General features: G+C 37.9%; 2 protein-coding genes across 3 annotated transcripts in view; both read right to left on the reverse strand.

Annotated features, from left to right (window-relative positions):
* Nucleotides 1-5,934, reverse strand: part of cenpi (centromere protein I) — a 19,189-nt gene extending 13,255 nt beyond the window's left edge. For both annotated transcript variants that reach the window (XM_046848817.1, XM_046848816.1), the window contains exons 1-6: nucleotides 5,683-5,934; nucleotides 771-908; nucleotides 513-631; nucleotides 311-418; nucleotides 138-186; nucleotides 1-43 (exon numbers count right to left, since the gene is read on the reverse strand). The exon at nucleotides 1-43 is cut by the window's left edge and continues 4 nt beyond it. In XM_046848817.1, the coding sequence (XP_046704773.1) occupies nucleotides 1-43; nucleotides 138-186; nucleotides 311-418; nucleotides 513-631; nucleotides 771-908; nucleotides 5,683-5,839 (614 nt within the window). In that variant the 5' untranslated portion in view covers nucleotides 5,840-5,934. The remainder of the gene's footprint in view (nucleotides 44-137; nucleotides 187-310; nucleotides 419-512; nucleotides 632-770; nucleotides 909-5,682) is intronic.
* Nucleotides 5,935-15,434: 9,500 nt separating this feature from the next.
* Nucleotides 15,435-17,752, reverse strand: tmem35 (transmembrane protein 35). The gene is made up of 2 exons (XM_046849693.1): nucleotides 17,556-17,752; nucleotides 15,435-16,466 (listed from the first exon to the last, which is right to left on the reverse strand). The coding sequence occupies exons 1-2, from the start codon at nucleotides 17,673-17,675 to the stop codon at nucleotides 16,104-16,106; spliced, it is 483 nt and encodes a 160-aa protein (XP_046705649.1). The 5' UTR covers nucleotides 17,676-17,752; the 3' UTR covers nucleotides 15,435-16,103.
* Nucleotides 17,753-20,869: the final 3,117 nt, after the last annotated feature.

Below are 20,869 nucleotides of genomic sequence, written 5' to 3' on the forward strand. Positions count from 1 at the left end.
TTGGCCTGAATATCCATCAGTTTTCTCACTCTGTATGGCTGCACTGTGGAAAATGGAAATCAAGGGCACTGTGTCAGATACAAAAGCATTTCTGGCAACAAACTGCTTTATACATTTCAGTAACTAAAAAGACTTACCATGCTCCTTCATTGTTAAAAGGTACAGCAGGTGGCAGGCGAAAGGACACTAAAACAAACAATTACTTATGAACCTGTTGATCAATGATCTGCACATATTTTATATGGCATGTCATAAGATATGGGCGATATGTGTTCTGTTTTGTTGATATAGGAAAATATATTAACTATACCAGATTTTCTTCAGTCACAAAGCTGAAAATAAAGCCATAAATGGATCTCAGCCGGTCTTTACAGTCAATTAGGTCAAAAACGGTAAGAACCCAGCGGAGAAAAAGGACCTTAAAAAGAAAATGAAAAATAGACCGGGTATGTTTTCTGAGCAATAAATATGTACACATGATTGTGCTAAAAGCTGCGTGCATAGACTGCTACCTGAGCATTAATGTTCATTTTTCCCACACACAGCCAAGACACACTTCGTACAATGGCTTCCTGGGGCACTACTGAAGCAGGGATCAAAAACTTCAAAATCCGTAAACAGGTCACTCCTCCTGTGTAGTCATAAGACAAGATTAGACAATAACTTCTATTTTATCACAATCTAAAGAGATGATGTTAGTTGTTAGATTGGTTAAATATCAAGTTTGGAATTCGGATACAAAACTGAACATTATAGAAGAATGCTCTTACCTGCACGGAGGCTAAGTGCCAAGTCCAGAAGCTGCGAGATCGCATCTGGTGGTAGACCTTGACGGAAAGCAACCGTCTCCACCACCACCAAGTTCTTTTCTAGTTCATTATTGCCTCGAACAACTGTACCTTCCTGCACTGTGGAATACAAATCAAATCTAATGATTCACATGGGAACATTTTTATTCTAAGCCACTAGACTGGCTGGACTTGTTAAATGTCATTAATAACCAAAAGTGATTCAAGAGATTTTAAGGATCTGCCTTTAAGGATCCTGCTTTCTTATCATTATACTTGTTTGTTCATTTATTTTTGAGCCTGTGAAAATGTACAAACTCGTTACAAAACCATCGCTATGGTGTACAGCGGGCAAAATGCGCCCAACTGTAAAGGCTCTGTGTAAAAACTCATTTTAAATAATTTCTACTACATTGATCAGGATCCTGTGCAGGTTTTAAAAGCAGCAATCATTCAGCAAGCAGAATTTCTACACCATGTCTGTGTGCAGCATCAGCAGTTGATAAAGTAGCATTTCTCTTCTCTGAACAAGATTTGCCGGAAAAAAAAAAAAAAAAACACTCGCACCCCTGGTTTATTGCGGAATTGCATTTGCCACATAACTAATTTGTTTCGCTGATTTTCCTGGTATCTCGTGGACAGCATATACTCACTATAAATGTGATTCACTGTTCTGTATTGCTACGACGTTACACAAAATTTATCTCGCTATATTCTTGCAAATGTTTTGTGTGTGCATTTAAAGTGTGTGGGAGGATGATTTACGGCTTAAACAATTGGGAAAACAATTAAATAAAATACGCTGCGATAAACAGGGGATCACTGTAGTTGCTTTGGCTTTATCAACATACATAATATTTTGCTCATAAACTCTGTGATGACTAGCATTTTAAGAGTTCGAATAGAACAATTTCACTCTTTTGGTATATTAGAATAACAACAACAAAAATTTCACAGCAACAACAGTAGACAAAAGCAAGAAGCTACTGTAAGTTACATGAGTGAAAACTTAATACAAATCCCTTTCTCTAAACAGTGATTAGCATGCTCACAAAGGCCATAAAGGCTATTTTATTCTAGAAAGTTCTGTGTAAATCCATATGCAAATGCTTTCTGTAAACAGTGAATAAAAGGTCACTTGTCCTCCAAAAGTTTGTTCCCAGCAAAAGTGTTGGCACCCCAAGAAATGTAAGCTCTAACTTTTAGCAAGGTATCAGACCTTAATCAGCTTGTTGGCGACATGGCTTAATCACAATTAGTAAAGACCAGCTGATAAAAATGTTAAAGCTTTATAAATTCTCTGACTTTTCTGGCGGCCCTAAGTAGCAGCCCAGCACTCAAAAATAAGAGTAATAGAGTTTTTCAGGTAGGAACATTTCTTCATGTTCATAATATAATTGGAGATGGCAGTAACAGTAATGGTGGAGGACAAGTTGAGGTGGGAGAAGAAAACAAACACTCGCACCCCTGGTTTATTGCGGAATTGCATTTGCCACATAACTAATTTGTTTCGCTGATTTTCCTGGTATCTCGTGGACAGCATATACTCACTATAAATGTGATTCACTGTTCTGTATTGCTACGACGTTACACAAAATTTATCTCGCTATATTCTTGCAAATGTTTTGTGTGCATTTAAAGTGTGTGGGAGGATGATTTACGGCTTAAACAATTGGGAAAACAATTAAATAAAATACGCTGCGATAAACAGGGGATCACTGTAGTTGCTTTGGCTTTATCAACATACATAATATTTTGCTCATAAACTCTGTGATGACTAGCATTTTAAGAGTTCGAATAGAACAATTTCACTCTTTTGGTATATTAGAATAACAACAACAAAAAATTTCACAGCAACAACAGTAGACAAAAGCAAGAAGCTACTGTAAGTTACATGAGTGAAAACTTAATACAAATCCCTTTCTCTAAACAGTGATTAGCATGCTCACAAAGGCCATAAAGGCTATTTTATTCTAGAAAGTTCTGTGTAAATCCATATGCAAATGCTTTCTGTAAACAGTGAATAAAAGGTCACTTGTCCTCCAAAAGTTTGTTCCCAGCAAAAGTGTTGGCACCCCAAGAAATGTAAGCTCTAACTTTTAGCAAGGTATCAGACCTTAATCAGCTTGTTGGCGACATGGCTTAATCACAATTAGTAAAGACCAGCTGATAAAAATGTTAAAGCTTTATAAATTCTCTGACTTTTCTGGCGGCCCTAAGTAGCAGCCCAGCACTCAAAAATAAGAGTAATAGAGTTTTTCAGGTAGGAACATTTCTTCATGTTCATAATATAATTGGAGATGGCAGTAACAGTAATGGTGGAGGACAAGTTGAGGTGGGAGAAGAAAAACAAACACCTGCATAATAATGAACTTCATGAAAGAGTCATCAAATGAAAACCTTTCCTGGATCCTTAACACAAAATTCTGCATCGGAACTAAACAATTAACAAGTCTGATAATTTTTGTATACAAATTCAGTAGACTAATGAGGCGAAGATAGAACTTTTTCTCTACAGTGAACACAAATGTGTGGTTGGAGGAAGAAGCGCATAGAATTTCAGGAATAACACCTCTCCATCTGTTACACACAGGGGTTGATTGATCGTGCTTCGGCCTTCTGTTATAGCCGGGGAGACAAGGAACATTTCACTAGTGGAACTGAAAATAGATTCAATTAAATGAAATGCAAGAACATTGCAAAAGCAAATGTCACAACCTCTGCTAAAAACTAGTAATAATAATAACAATAATAAAAATAATACAAGAAGTGAAAAAGAGGGTTGCTTCTACTAGATGGCCCTCAACACTTCTACATCCAGAATAGATTACAACAAAATGTCCAAGACAAAGTTTTAGTTCACAGTCCGTGGAGAGACAAAAGGACCACAAACACTTTCCAACTGCACAGTGTCCTTAACTTTCATGCAACAATAAGGACACATAATAATCCACATCCTTCTCTTCCTGTCATCCCTCTTCTCTCTTTCTTTCTCTCTCTCTGTCTGTCAAGTTAAACATGCTCCTGAAGTTCCAGAATTCCGAAGTAAGAACGGGGGCTTTGAGGATGGATTTGGACTGTAGTTAATGTCAACAGTTTGCTACACTGACTCAGGACTACAGTTTGCTTCTGATCACATCACTGTACCCCACAACATTGTCTTTCTGTAATAAATGGACATTTGGTGCAACCCAGATGAAGATGGGTTCCCTCTTGAGTCTGGTTCCTCTCAAAGTTTTTTCCTTATGCCATTTTGGGAAGTTTTTCCTTGCCACAGTCTCCACCGGCATGCTAATCAGGGACAAACTTACACTTATTAAGAACATATTCACCACATTATCTGTGTAAAGCTGCTTTGAGACAATGTTCACTGTTAAAAGTGCTATACAAATAAAAATAATTGAATAATAATAAAAAAAATAAAAAAACAGGCAAAAGAACAAGACACCCATTGAAATGAAGAACTGGCACCAAAAAAAAAAGCCAAAGGTGGTAATAAAGTTTTGACCATGCAGGATGCCCAAACATTTGCTTTAAGTGCTTTTCATTTTGAAAATGTATCATGTTTGCCTCCACACTTTTCACAGAATTGACAGTTTGACTGCCATTGCATTAACTGGTGCATGTCCCATTAATATAAATGTAGAGAGAAGGGGTTCATTTATACTGATCAAAATGTGCAATGACTCAATTTCAGTCCGAGGCAGTGTTTTCTGGTGCAAACTCATCTTGATTGTACCAACAGTGGAGAAACATGGGACCAAATGCCTAAATGCCCACCTTTTATTGGCAATAACTAATCCAGCAAACGGAAGAGTCATGAATGTTTTCATGCTGAAATGCAAATGAAAGTAGTAAAACAAAGTAGAGCTTCCGATGCTGCGTGCAGTCACGATGATCAGATGTCACACTGCACACTGGAAAGGAACTCCAAGGATCATCTTCTCTGTTATACATTATTAATCTGGGGAATTAAACACCAACCCCTGCTGGGCAGATATTAATCAGATGGAGGATTTTCAGCACAGCAGCGAAAGAAAGTGTGGTGTGTTTCCATGACGGCATCTTTACTCAGAAATAAAGAAGTTTTTTTGACCATTCAGTGATTTTAGATCTTTTTAATCAATTTAATTGATCTGTATGGTGCATTTAACAATGGACATTGTCCCAAAAGGTTATAAAACACAATGCCTATATGTTGAACCCTTATATATTTGTTAACCTCTAATGAGCAAGCCAGTGGTTTCAAGTAAACACTCCCTTAAATGGTCTGATGAAGAAACGTTGTGAGAAGCCACTCACAAGGGAACCCATCCTCACCTGGGTGACACCGATGCCCATTCATTCTAGCTGAATGTTTATTGAGGTGTGCAGCTCAGAGAGGGCTTCCTTAAATGCAACTGTTTATACAAACTACAATTTTAAGCCACTGCAGAGATCGTTTATATTAAATTGCAACTCACACCGATCCTGAAAGTTCTTGAGTTGCTCAGTTGATCTTTAGGCTGTTCGTGTGAAAGCATCAACGATACACTCATATTAATGCTGGGATCAGCACTTATTTCATGCATTTATGGATAAAGGACACCACAATTGTATACAGCCCCATTGTATATTTATACTGCACAGAGAAAAAAAGGTTGGATCGAAAATAAAACCACATTTGAACGCACCAAATTTGCTGCATGGGGAAAACTAGCTACTTCTCATTCAACTAGAAAACAAAGCGTTACATCCACTTGTTCTTGCGAACTAGTAAATAAAGCTAAACCCTGACTAACTAGATTCCTTAATAATATCGCCACATGGTTTGCAGAACTACTCGGTTCTCCAGGGTTCCGATTTAAAGACGTCAGAAAGCCCCTTGAATGCCATCTCTCCACAGCATACTTACCGTTCGAAAGATACTTCAGCGCGAGCTCGAACGGCTTGTTCTCGGCCTTCTTTCTCAGATGTTCCGCCACTCGTAAACTCCGATTGTTCAATGCACCGCTGGAAGCCTCTGATAATTCACTGGACGCCAAATCAGGCAGATTAGATGAATTCGCCATTGTACGTGCTACATAATTCTGCGTGTTTCCACCCCCTGCGCGATGCTCCTCTGTACTCGGATTCAAATAAAACTCGAACTATGCGCGCGACCGTTTGGACATGCGCATTTGAAAACTTCCGGTTGTACCCAGCTGCGCCACCCAGTGGTCAAAAAGCAGTACCACCGTGACCTCTTTGTATTGTTTACAGTACAAAGTGAGACACGAGTCTCACTGGGGATTTTTTTTAATGCTGCAACGCAAAAAAATAAATATCCGATTCATTATTTAGTTATTACGAGAAAAAGATCTAGTTACGAGAAAAATAAATAAATCCTGTCTTGTAGTCTTGTATGATCGCGCGTGTAGGTGGCGCCAATAACATGACAAATACCTACATCATGTCCTCATTCCCAACACCACTCAAACGTCTGATAAAAGAATATAAGACTATCAAACTACATAAAATAAAAAAGCAGATGAACAGTTGTATTATAGAATTTCCTAATGTAAAAAAAAACGAAACATTTATTAACTATACAGACCAATGACTAGAATTTCCTGAACATTAAGTTTTGTTTTGTTTTTTAACTCTGTAGGGTTAAATTATTTCACAGTACATTGTATAAAATTGTGATTTTTAATGCTATAGTAATTATACAATGTGATATTGTGATTTGTGGTGAGAGTAGGGAGCAGGTTGAGAAGAGCCTGGAGAGGTGGAGGTACACGCTGGAGAAAAGGGAAATGAAAGTCAGTAGGAGTAAGACAGAGTACATGTGTGTGAATAAGAGGGAGGGCAGTGGAGTGGTGCATTTGCAGAGAGAAAAGGTGATTGTTGTTGTTGTTCAGGTACATGGGGTCAACAGTGCAAAGTAATGGAGAGTGTGGTTAGAGAAATGAAGAAAAAGTGCAGGCAGGGTGGAGTGGGTGGAGAAGAGTGGCAGGAGTGATTTGTGATAGTAGAGTATCTGCAAGAGTGAAAGTGAAAGTTTATAGGACTGTGGTGAGACACGATGATGTATGGTTTAGAGACAGTGGCATTGAGTAAAAGACAGGATGTGGAGCTGGAGGTAGCAGAGCTGAAGATGTTGAAGTTTTCTTTGGGAGTGACGAGGACAAGATTAGAAATTAGTTTATTAAAGAGACAGCGCATGTAGGACGTTTTGGGGACAAAGTGAAAGAGGCCCGATTGAGATGGTTTGGACATGTGCAGAGGAGGGACATGGGTATATCAGAAGGAGAATGCTCAGGATGGAGCTGCCAGGAAGGAGGAAAAGAGGAAGACCAGGGTGGAGGTTTATGGATGTGGTGAAGGAAGACATGCAGGAAGTTGCTTTGAAAGAGACAGATGTAGAGGACAGAGTGGTATGGAGACGGATGATCCGCTGTGGCGACCCCTAATGGGAGCAGCCAAAAGAAAAAGTAAAAGAAGAAGAAGAAGAAGAAGAAGAAGAAGATTTCCTAATGTCAAACAATATAATTAAGATCCCAAGTTCACTGTGGGACATTTTAAATAATGACCCCGGAACATGATACTATTACATTGCAAGCAAATTATACTTTTCATATTATTTTCTATTATTTCTGGCTTCTCAAAATGTATAAAAAAAAAAAAAAGACTAATGCATGTAAACTCATTTTAATATGTTATTAGGATGTGCAAAAACATTTTTTGCTATAAAGCCTATCCAGGAAATTTGTAATTTTATTCCCATATACCATTATCACCTTGTTTACATATACAAATACAATTTACATATACAAATATTTAAATCTTAATTTGAGGTTTAATGTTTTATCATGTTAAATAGAAATAAGGAACAGTGATAAACAATAGAAGTCTCTTACAAAAACACATGGTCTAGCCTAGTTCAGCAGGTCAGAGATTTTAAGTACCACCAGTGTAAAAGCCCTGATGATTAGATTAGTACAGTAGGGAAATGTAAAGTGTTTATTTTAGTACTTAGAGTAAAGGTAAATGTTTATTCAAGACTGGGTGCCAAGACTAAAAAAAGAATCTTGATGCATGCCGTGCTTATATACTGAGAGACGGTAGGTTGACTAAAGAAAATATTTTTCATAGAAAATAACAAGCAAAAATTTTACAAATTTAACCAGAAATAAAAGCACTGCACTAACATGCACACCATCATTAGGTAGTAATGATTTCATGAACTTTTTTAATAATAAAATTGAAAACATCAGGCAAGAAATCCAGACGGTTAATATAAATCCAAATTATTTTACAAGTAACCCTGTAGACAGCAGTGTAATTATAACAGACAATCAATTACAAAGCTTCACTCCTATTCATGAGAATGACTTAATTTCATTAATTTCCTCATCAAAATCATCAACCTGCATTCTCGATCCCTTGCCTACAAGTTTCTTTAAACAGATAATTCCAGAGGTAATTGAACCTGTTTTAAAAATAATAAACTCTTCCATTAGCACTGGTTATGTACCTAAATCCTTCAAACTGGCAGTTATCCACCCCCTAATTAAGAAACCTGACCTTGACCCATGTCAGCTGTCCAACTACAGACCAATATCAAATCTCCCCTTTATATCCAAAATTTTAGAAAAGGTTGTAGCACAGCAGTTATGCTCACATCTACTTATGAATAACATTTTTGAAATGTATCAGTCAGGATTTCGGCCTCATCATAGCACAGAGACGGCGCTAGTTAAGGTGGTAAATGACCTGTTATTGGCCTCTGATCAGGGTTTTGTCTCTTTACTTGTTTTGCTCGACCTTAGTGCAGCTTTTGACACCAATGATCACACTATACTAGTTGCTAGACTTGAGAACGTTGTTGGAATAAAGGGAACAGCTCTCTCTTGGCTCAGGTCTTATTTGACTGATCGCTATCAGTTTGTTGATGTAAATGGTGAGTTCTACACACTCTCTGAGGTAAAGTTTGGTGTTTCTCAAGGATCTGTCTTAGGCCCACTGCTTTTCTCTTTATATCTGCTTCATCTGGGTGAAATTATACATAAACATGGTATTCACTTCCATTGCTATGCTGATGATACACAGTTGTATATTTCAGCAAAGCCAGATGAGAGAGATCAGCTTAACAATGTTAAGAAGTGTGTAAAAGACATTAGACAGTGGATGCTTGATAACTTTTTTCTGCTCAACTCAGATAAGACGGAAGTACTTTTACTAGGACCACATGCAGCTAGAAGCAAACATTCCGATTACGTAGCATCTCTGGATGGTGCTTCTGTTTCAGCTTGTACGGCTGTCAAAGACCTTGGTGTTCCTCAAATAACGAAGACTACAGCAGGGGGCAGATCTTTCTCTTATAAAGCCCCACAGTTATGGAACAGCCTTCCAATCAGTGTTCGGGACTCAGACACAGTCTCAGTGTTCAAGTCGAGGCTGAAAACACATTTATTTAGTCAAGCCTTTAAACAGAAGATTTTTTCTTAGGTAAAGGCGCAGATCTGGAGGGAACATGGATGTAAAGTGTTTGGTGAACTGGGATATTTGTATGCTGTCGTCCCCTCACATTCACACGTTTACTCAGGTTCGTTGACGATGGTGGGGTGGGTCGTCTCTTATCCCAGAGATCCCTCATGTCTGTGTTACCTTCTGGTTCTCCCTTGTAGTTATGCTGCCATAGCGAGTCTTGCCGGAGTCCAAACTGCACAGTGATATTAACTTTCATACAACAATAAGGACACTTAATAATCCATATCCTTCTCTTCCTGTTACTCTCTCTCTCTCTCTCTCTCTCTCTCTCTCTCTCTCGGTCGAGTTAAACATGCTCCTGAGGCTCCAGTGACCACTGTTCCTGCTCCTCTCCCCTCCGTGGATCTTCCCACTTCGTCCACGCCTGCCTCTGGATAGTGTTCTCTTCGACTGGAGGCCACTCTGTGCAGCTTGGGACGGTTTCTCATCAACGCCTTGGGTGGTTATATGAAATTCCGGAGTAAGATCATCATCACTGTACCCCGCAACATTGTATATCTGCAATAAATTGACATTTGGTGCAACCCAGATGGGGATAGGTTCCCTCTTGAGTCTGGTTCCTCTCAAGGTTTCTTCCTTATGCCATCTCGGGGAGTTTTTCCTTGCCACAGTCGCCACTGGCTCACTCATCAGGGACAAACTTACTTATAAAGAACATATTAAATTTTAATCACCACATTATCTGTGTTGAGCTGCTTTGAGACAATGTTCATTGTTAGAAGCGCTATACAAATAAAAATCAATTGAATTGAATTAAAGTGGTGCTGGAGAATCGGAGGGAGCCTGGTGCAGTGCAGAATTAGAGCCAATACCCAAGTAAGTGCTGGTGTGTTTTTGGCTTTGTAGATCAGCATTTTATATCAGATGTTGTCAGTTTACAGGAAGATAAAATGGCTGTAGCAATTGGATAGTGTGTTAGAAACTGAAGAAGCTGCAATCTGGGTTATTTGTGGAGGCCGATGTGGTGAGCAGAGGCAGACCTGACTGGAGTGAGTTGCAGTTTGGGGTTGCTTAAAGGGCCATTGTGTATAGAAATGGCTGGATTCCCCTAATGTTGTGAGGCATAAAGGACAGTCGGTTGTCTGTGGTTAAGCAAACATTGTGTGCCGCAACAGGGGGAGATTTGAGAGTTGTTGAGATAAGAAAATCTTGAGATGGTGAGATATCTCTAGAAAGGTACAGCAGCTTATTGACATCCAAGCAGAAAATGGGTGTAAGAGGGATCAGAGGGATGAGTTGGGTGTTATATGATCTTACCAAGAGAGAGGGAGAACAGATGCAGGGGGAGAGGAAAAACAAACCTAGAGGGAGAATAGACCCAGGGCCCACCTCAGAGGTCACAATAGTGCAAGAATCTGAGAAAATATAAAAGTAATCAATAAAATGTGTGTTCATCGGCTGGAACAGTGATAACATAGTGGCTAATGTGCATTAGTTTGTGTAATCAGCCAAATTATTGTCTTCAATATTGTAAGCTTACCACTTGATTTTGCTTCTGTGGTGTAGCTAATTTAGTCTTGCCAAAGAGTGTTTATTTAATGTTCTGTGCTTCTTTTTATACAAAATATTAAATATAAATTACTGATATTCACTCAGTCAATGGAAGGATATAACACATGGAAGTGACACAATAAAGCAGGTTTGTTTGTATTTAGAGTTATATATGTATATTTAATGAGAAGTGTGCAATAAGAAGCTCATAGAGGCTAAATACAGAAAGTCTGATCACAAAACTGAGGTCCAGAAACCTGGAAAAATGATAAAATAATAATTAACAAAAATGTACAGAGAAAAACATGCAGGAAATCAGTGAGCTCAAAACGCCCACAGACTGCCATCAAACTGCATGGCTTCCCATACATTCTAAAGTTGATCTAGTTTATATTGTGTGCAAGCTGGAAATGAGTGAATAGTTTCACTGACTCTGCAAGATGGTGGGCCGTTCTAAAGTGATTGGAAGCCTCCGGCAGCAGGTTGTCCAGATGAAGGCCAAAAGGATGACCCCATCATCCATAGCAAGACAAGTTGGTCGTTCCAAATCTGTGATTTCAAGAATATTGAATCTTTACAACATCACAAACTCATTCAAGTCCGCCAAGAAGGCTGGTCGTCCACGGAAGACAAATACAAGAGAGGACAGGATACTGCGGAGGATCTCAAACAGGCTGCTGGAATTGCTCACCAGTTCAGCGCTGAACAGGGTAAGGATCTGTCTCGTCATACAGTGTCTCGACGTTTAAGAGCATTTGGACTGAAAGCCCACTCTGCAGTGACCAAACCTCTCATTAGCAGAAAGAATCGAAAGGCTAGACTAAGCTTTGCTAAGGAGCATGTTGTGTGGACAGAGGAGAACTGGTCCAAAGTTCACTTCAGCGATAAAAGCAAGTTTAATTTATTTGGGTCCGATGGGACATTATGTTCGGCGACAAACTGGAGACAAACTGAACCCAAAGTGTGTAAAGAAGTCAGTGAAAAGTGGAGGAGGAAGTAGAAAATCCTTGGCGACAAAGTTATGGCCAAGAAACCCACTACAGTCACCGAAACTGTGGAAGAGACTGGAAGAAGAGTGGACCAAAATCACACCAGAGCAGTGTGAGAGACTAGTGCTGTCCTGTGGCTGCAGATGTGCTGAAGTCATTCAGAGCAGAAGCCTGTACACTTCCTACTAATTGCTGACTGTTGTAAACTTCAGAAAATATTTTTGTAATCTTTTTCCATCCTACAGTCATTGTTGTTCTCTAATTTTGATCAGTGTGTTTTCTGCAAAATAATGTTTTTTTTTCAAATGCCTTAGTTAATTTGTGGAAAAGGTGTTCTGGTAGCATGGTATAGACAGGACAAAAACTCCTTAAACTGTTGAGCAGTGAAGATGACATTATTTCAGAATTGTTCAATTGTTTATAAATTGTTCTCTAATTTTGATCGCCAGTGTATATATGTGTGTCTGTGTGTGTGTGTGTGTGTGTGTGTGTGTGTGTGTGTGCCAATAACTTCAGTCTGCCTCTGTTCCAATTATTTTCGTTTTTAGCACATTTTAGCATGACAGCATTTTCCCCTTGTGTTAGCCATTTTGAAATCCTCCATTTCAAAAATATCACTGGTGTCATATAACAGTGACAGTGCTATTCACTGTTTCATACTTAGGTACACAAGAGCATCTGGTTGGCCTGCAGGCAAAAGAAGTCAAAGACACCTTCCCATGTACACACACACACACACACACACACACACACACACACACACACACACACACTGCAAAATGATGTACTGCAAAATGTTTTATCACACCACACCAGGCCGTGAAAATAATAAAGCAGAATAGTTCACCGGAAAGATGAATGCTATTACAGTTTCTGTAAATGCAAGTGTAAATGATTATAACCATTTATTAACTACATCTGTCAACAGATAATCCTCTCAATGTTTAAATGGGTATATAATTGTAGTTGTTTGAAAAGGAAGTGTCCAGCAATCCTGTCTGAAACCTTTAACTGCTAGCACTGCTTCAACGAGTCCTGCATATGCTGATTTCTCTTCACTGTCCACTTGCCTTCTGTTCACTCAAAATGTCTGCTGATGACATATTTACAAAAATCTTCAGCATGATAGCCCTGATCTTTTTACCAAAGTAATCCTTGTATTTGTTTTACAGAACAGATTTTTATTATCGCAATCATCAGACCCCGAACCTTAATTTTTTAATTAGAATATTATTCTTACTATAAAATGTAAATCATTGATATAATGTTTAAAAAAAAGATGCAAAACATATAGGGCCCCAGGTGTGATTATTAAAGACATGCTGGAAAACTTTGTGCAAGAAATAGCATGTTGTAGATGCTCACTAAAGTTTCCACAGAAAAAATTATTAAACAACAACAACAAAAAAAATGCTGTTAAACATCCCTATCACTAAAGTGGTTTGATAATATGTAGGTGGAATATTTAAAGAGACACAACTAATCAGCTTCGAACAGGTACACCATGCAAGGACCACATCTAATATCTCTAATATATCCCTGAAGGGGTTTGTTTTCTTTTTAAGCTTTTCAGTAATATCAAATTCAAAATTCATACGATATACTTAAAATCAATTTTCAGCTTTTTAGTAAGTGAAATAATGATTGTATAACACACACCTGGACATGATTATGGTCATGGCTAAAGCAATGTCCATGTTCTTTATCCACTTCTTTTCATTGCAAGTTTTCAATCTTAACACTGTCTTCTAGCATTTTCAGCCTAAAGCGACTTGGGGCTTTATTTTGCGTTAAACTTTAAGCCAGTCATGGAGTATGCAGCATCGATCACTGTGAGTGAATTGAGATCTTGAGTCATGCAGTTGAAAAAAAAAGTAGAAACTTATCTTATCATACAGAGTACAGGCTTACTTATATTTGCATTTGAACAGGCTTCTGATATAAAAAATGCAATTCAGAAAAGTCACTCTCCAATTCTGAATCATCCAAACTACCCAACCACCTCATCAGGGATTGGACAGTAGAGATTAATGCATATGGATGGGAAACTGACGTGAGCTCCAACATGTCTCACAGCCTCTTTCCTTTTGATTGCTCTTTTCACGCAATCCATACCATAGTACAGAGTAGGCACTCTTGAATAAATAGCAAACACAATACAAACAATGGATAAACACAGAGAATGAAACCAATGTAGCTTTTAATTCAGTAAATCATTAAAACAGTTTATATCAAAACTGTCAAAAGTTTCCTTCTAATTGGTCTGGAGGTGTTGATTCATTTTTTCAACGACAACACAACTTGTACATTATTAACAAGTTTTATATAAATGTGCTTGTTCGCAACTTACATGCAGCGAGTTGGGTGATGGACACTTTATATAAAAATAAAAACAAAAACACACATTCATGCAATCGTTGATATGGTAAAGCTCTTGTCAAAACTTTGTAACAGTCAGTTTTCCAATATGGGAAAGTCTTTCACTCTGAAGGCTGTATGGTTTCTTGGGACTAAAACAAGCTGTTCTTTTCTTTATGAGAAAAAAGACTGGCAGCTTATAACTGTTATAACTGTATATCTGAGCATATTTTGTAACAGGAATGAACTTATCATAAGGACACTCCACAACATTAAACATAAGTATAATAAAGTATATAAATTGTATTAAAATGCTTACATTGGCAAATTACTGTGGCATAAGATAGTATAGAATAGCTAGGGATGTGCGATTTAAAAAAGAATCAAATTCAGTGTGGTGTACAAACCAGGAAATCTGAAATGTAATATTTTAGGGTTCTATATGTGAACTATTCAGAAAACATTCAAGAAAATTATTTTTATTACATTTAATTTGATCCTATTTTTTAAGTCCCACAAACAAATACAGGAAACAAAAAGAACATCATAGCAACAGCATCAATTGTAGATGTCACTGCTGCCAATAAGCCTAATCTTGTTATAAAATTGTATTCATGTACTAGTCCTGAAATTTTCTTGAAGCTAAATAATCATATTTATGAATCTCCTCCCGTCTTACATGACAAACAGAAAGGAAGCTACTCTTTTACTAAATAAAATCTACTTCAGACTGTTTACTATTTCAACCTTTTTGTGACTTTGAAGCTTTGGATCATTTCCAAAATCGAATGTTATCTGCTGGTTAATGTAATAATTCGCTATAAATCCTACAACTATTTAACCACTCATTCTTGAAATACAGTATTAATGTCAGACAGACAAATGGAGCAATGGGGCAAATTGTAGACAGTCAGAAAATGGGTTTTGAGCTCCTGAACTTGAATATGTAACTAGCATCTGTATGAACAACAATAAACCTAGTTGTGACCTTGAATCAATGTGAATTTCCAAAATCTAAGTTGGCATAAATCCTACAAATATACAAACACTCGTTCTTTAGATATGATGCTAACAAGACCCTCAGACAGATGTAAAAAAACACCACTGCTTAGTGCTTTAGGCGTAATTGGGGGGAAATGGAAGCACGGGAATCCCCTGAATGCATTTTATCTCCTGAACTTTGAAACATTTTTCGCACAATTTAAAATTAACGTCCTTTAAATTAAATGTAGAGCCCTTTAAATAAATTCATAATACGACCAGTGGTTTATTATAATGAGGTTAATACAGTATCTGAAGAATGAGGATATCTTTATTGAACACAGTGACAGTTACCAAATCAAATGAAGTTGACAGAAAACACTAAGGAAATTGTCTCTTTTATAAAAAATAAAAAAAAATAATAAAAAATGTAATAATAATAAGAAATAATGAATTAAGTTAATGGCCCAACACAAAACAACAAATCTTTTATACACAAACACGTACATTTTCATCATGTTGTGGTTTACAATAAAACCACAAAGTATCATGCTCTGAAATTTTTTGACATCCTATTCTGAGAAAAGAGAATCTTAAATCTTTTGCATTGCATCAATGTTAAATGTTTTGCAAGATGTTACTCATTTCAGGGTGTCAGAAACAGAAATAGTCACAATAATAAGCGCAATAATAGTAAAAACTCCCTTAAAGCCAAGTTTAGCATTTCATAGGGCAGAATAAAATAAAATCAAGTTAGACAAAAGGGAGCAGGGGTTAACATGAGCAATCCTAGCCTGATTATTCACTCTTAGGAACAGTGTTTGAGAATGAGGTTTTCGAATTAAAGCCTAAAATATGCTTGCATGGACATAAAGACTGTAAATCGTCTTTTGTGGTGAACACCTTTTACTTGTCTCAGCAGATACGTTATTCAGGAAATGTCCACACTGCTTTGCATTTCCTACAGTCAGAAAAAGCAAAGCTAAGAAACTTTGATTTTGTTCTTTTCCTGAGCATTGACCTGTTCTTCTCGTCGCTCCTCTCTCTCAGGCCGATCATCACTCTGGCGTGCGATCAGGAGGCGGCAAGTGAGCAGGATGCCAAACACCAGTGCATGGGCGTAGCGTTTTAGAGGATCACCAACGAGCTGATGGAAGAAAAGCACAGCCAGCATGACCAGCAGCAGCAGGAAATTTGCAACATCCTTCGGTTTTCCAGGCACCAGCGTCAGGACCACGCCGCACGCCACTTCCACAGTGCCGATGATCTTGCGCAGAAGCACAGAAGTGATGCCCAGCTTCTTCAAACCTGGCAGGGCCTTTGCATAACTCTTATATGCCCTTTTCTGAAAAAATTAACAGAAGTATTGTTGAATGAATGAACAACAGAAAAAGAAAAGCAGCATGGCTTTAAATGTGGTAGATGATGAAACATGCTGATGGACTGAAAAAGTAAAATGGTTAAAATGTTCGCTCTGTTGTTCAAGGTATTAAATAAACTATTCCTACAAACTCTGTGACTGACTGCTTGTGACTATAGAAGGTTGCAAATCCCACAAAGGGACTAGGCTAAATCTTCATCCTTTGATATAGCCATCTTCTCCAGGTTGGATTTCATCTCCTCTATGGGTGTTTAACCTTTTTATTATTATTATTATTATTATTATTATTATTGTTTATTTTGTTTTATCCTTTTGTTGGGTCAATAATATAATCCGAAAAGCTACTGCTTACTACACAATAGCACAATGCAAGCTCGAACATGCAATTTAACACGCACTATAAGCAATTTGACCGTTTTCTCCATAACAAAGGATCGTTTAATACACTAAAAGGTACACATTTCTGTTGTTTAACTCGCTACTGAAATGGCTCATGATGAAATTTATCAAAAATCAGTTCCCTTTCAGCAGCATCCGCAGGTGCACCAGAGAATTTGCTCGAAGGCGACGCCATTGTAAAAACGCTCCGTTTCCAGCAAACAGTCCGAGCGGAGCTCAAACACAATACTGTGCTTCATGTAACTCAAACGACGATCCACTTGTATAAAGTTGTGATATATCTTACAGCATATGCAGTGACAGTGTTTTGTAGGAGGTAACTTCTGATCTGACGAAGCACTGTATCAAACAATAGCTTGGACCTGAAGCTCATTACAGTAATGCGGCTCAGAGGGCAGCGGTGCAGCGGGTTTATTCAGTATATGCTCGATAAAGACATTAAGAAGACAATAGCTAAACATCTATAGTCCAAAAATAATACATTATTCCGTACTGTATAACTGTAGATCATTCTAATTACTCTTTCCATTTCGCATTTCAAACAAGAAGCATTTAAAGCTCATTAAAATGAATGAAAATTCGTATCTATACCCAACCGCAGCGTCTTTATGATGCAACGGAAGAAACCAGTAAAGCAATTAGAGTCACACTCACCATTTCACTGTAGGCATCTTTACTTAATCGTGGCGTGAGTTTAATCGTTCCCATGAAGACGAAGAAGAGGCCTAGTGCAAAAGAAAGGGCGACGATGGTTACTGTCCTCGGTGAGGCCATATTCGGTCCGCACTGCCAAAAGTCCAGGTCCGTCTAACATCCGCTGTGTTCGCTCTCCTCAGTGTCCTGATGAAGATGCTGAGGGGGAGGAGCGATCCCAAATCAAACATGGCGGCACGCCATCTCGGCCTCACAGACTCCCGACTAGAGGGCGACATCGACTACGTTACGTTTGGTTTAGTTTAAGAAACAATGCTTTCAAAACATTTCCAGAACGTTTACACGCGGTTTCTTATCCAGATGAGAGCTGTCAAACCAGTTTTATTTATATGTATAGCACTTGGGCAATGGACAATGTCTCGAAGCAGCTTTAGAGAGATAAAGAGGTGATAAAGTTGGAATGTATAAGCTTACTGCCTTTAAGTTCTCTCCGCTCCTTATAAGTTCATGCCTAATGAGCAAACAAGTGGAGACTCCGAAAAGAAAAAACTTTACGAGGAAAAAACTTAGATAATATCCGATTATTATAGTTCCATCATTGTGATGGTGTGCTGTTGGACACTTACATGCAGAACTGTTCATGCAAACTGCAGTCCTGAACCAATGTAGAAGACAGTTTATAATCATTACATACAGTCCACATCTATCCTAATAGTTCTTCACCGATCTTTAGGCTGTTGATATGGAACCATCCCCAGATGCACAGAGTGGTCTCCAAATGAACAGAACTCCATACATAAGTTTTTTCAACTATTTTATCAATGAATGAAAGATTTAAAATAGGTAGGTAGACTTTGTAGCCTTTGTATTAAATGTATACCCTGTATTCAATGTAAATGTTTTAGCTTCCTTTTTAATATACACAATGTCACTACAAACCTATACAGGGCAAAAAGGACATGGATTATACAGTTTCCTTTTGAGATATTGTGACAGCAAGGCTAATATTTCACGCTAAACGCATTCTGATATTTCTAAATGTCTGCAATAATTGTAATTAGAGAAAAATGCATCCAATCTATTTGGAAGAAGCATGAAGTCAAATCAAGACATTTGCCCAAAACTCTGTCAGCACAAAAAAGGACTTCATTAGGAGGAAAAAAGTAGAAGATTTTAGGATGTCTGAGTCAGTTACATGTAGTTCATATCAAAGAAATGAACCTGAAAGAAGAAACAGTTTGTATTTTTGCATATAAAATGTGTATTTCTATGTTTTGTATGAAAAAAGGAAACAGTAGACAAAGAACAAAAGGCTGACATGAGTTTTTGTAGATGAGAAATTTTTTCACTTTGGTAGTTATTGTGACAAATTATTGGGTATAATTTATAATTGGGTATATTCCATCAGCGTGGAGGAGTACACATCATCAGTTAGCAGCTACATCAGCAAGTGTGTTGATGATGTGACCATCTCCAAGATCAACACTATCACTACACGCCAACCAGAAGCCGTGGATGACAGCAAAAGTGCGTGCGTTGCTTAAAAAAAAAAGAGACTCCGTCTTCAGTGATGCCTCCCTCCCAGACTAGAAGACTAAAAGGTGCCACAACGTGGAGCCAAGGAAGACCACTTCTTCTCTTAATGACCGGGTGCTCTGTCTATCCACAGCAGAAGTGAGGAAAACTCTATGTGAAGCCAACAACCTGTCTCTGAACGTTGAATAAAAAAACCAAAAAGATAGTTGTTGATTTCAGGAGAGTACAGAACGACCATTCTCCAGTGATCATCAAAGGATTCTGCTTGGAGATCGTCAAGAGCACCAAATTTCTTGCACTGTCTCAGATTACAAGACTCTACAGAGAATAGTAAGGACAGCTGAGAAGATCATTAAAGTCTCTATCCCCTTCATCATGGACATTTACACCACACGCCGCATCCGCAAAGCCAACTGCATTGTGGATGACTCCATACACCCCTCACACACACTCTTTACCCTCCTGCCATCAGGAAAGAGGTTCTGAAGCATTCAGGCATCACCTTTAGACTGTGCAACAGATTTTTCCCTCAAGCCATCAGGTTCCTTAACACACAGAACTGAAATGAAACTGAAACTCACACATGCACACTCACTCAATTGTGTGTTACTGGACTGTAAAACCAGAACTCAACACACATTCATTACTCATCTAAATCCATTCCACCACCATTTATTATTTATATTTTATCATATTTTACTGTTTACAAGCTGTTTTTGCACCTCTCGACTGCTGCTACCACTGTTTTTGCACTGCATTGTGTTTGTTCCTTCATGTTTATAGTCATTTATTGTCCTCTTTTGCAAATTACTGAATAATCAAAGTATACAATAGGTTACTGGTCGGCGCTGTTTTGTGTTTTGTGTGTCTGTCTCACACAGTCTTGTGTTGTCTGTCTGTTTTTGTCTGCAGTGTTTGCATTAGGTTGCACACGATGCACTTTATGTGGCAAGAACTCTATGTTGTTTATGCTCTATGTTGTTTAATGTAGCACCAGGGCTCTGGAGGAATGTTGTACTGTGTCACCTATCTGGTAGAAATGACAATAAAAGCTTCTTGACTTGACTTGACTTATGTTATTGTAAACCCATTATGTAGTAAACTTCATTTACTAATTTTATCTGACACAATTTTTAAATATGCATGTGGCTTTTGAGGAAGGCACTTTGGTGTAGTGGTTAGTAGCGAATCCACACACCCTATAAAAGAGCTATACAAACAGCAAGGTTTGGGCCAAAGAATGATACAATATCATCACATGAGAAGATACAGGTGAATAAGGAAGTCATCAAGTTTACCTCTGATACAGAAATAAAACTAAAGGCTTTATTAACCTAGACATAAACCTCTGCTTTAAACATGTCCATGAAAGCTATATATATAACCACATTCAGAATGAGTGACCTTATTTACAACACACTTATCATGTGTTTTTTCTAAAAGTATGTTTAAATACATGCAGAAAAATACACGATTATGGCATAAGTATTTACATTGGTAAGTAATGATTGTAAGTTCATTTTACATTGTACATGTATACATGTTAGCTTTTTATTATGAAACTCAATGCCCAAGTGGGCAACACTGATATATAAAATTTATAAGATATAAATAATATAAGATAATCATATTATGGTTATTCTGAGCTTTTCAGACATATGAGGCACTGTCATTGAAAATTAAATGTATGCCTAGAACCCTAGAAATGTAAATGAAATGAGTGATTATTCAGGTTTTACAGATATAGAAAATACAACAAGGACGCACATTATGCTTGT

This window comes from Silurus meridionalis, chromosome 5, assembly GCF_014805685.1.
Source record: "Silurus meridionalis isolate SWU-2019-XX chromosome 5, ASM1480568v1, whole genome shotgun sequence".
NCBI classification, from domain to species: domain Eukaryota; kingdom Metazoa; phylum Chordata; class Actinopteri; order Siluriformes; family Siluridae; genus Silurus; species Silurus meridionalis.

Coding starts and splice junctions, on each gene's coding strand:
- tmem35 (XM_046849693.1), bottom strand. CDS start 17,675: ATGGCCTCACCGAGGACAGTAACCATCGTCGCCCTTTCTTTTGCACTA. Junction 16,467..17,555: donor AAGATGCCTACAGTGAAATG/GTGAGTGTGACT, acceptor TAATTTTTTCAG/AAAAGGGCATATAAGAGTTA.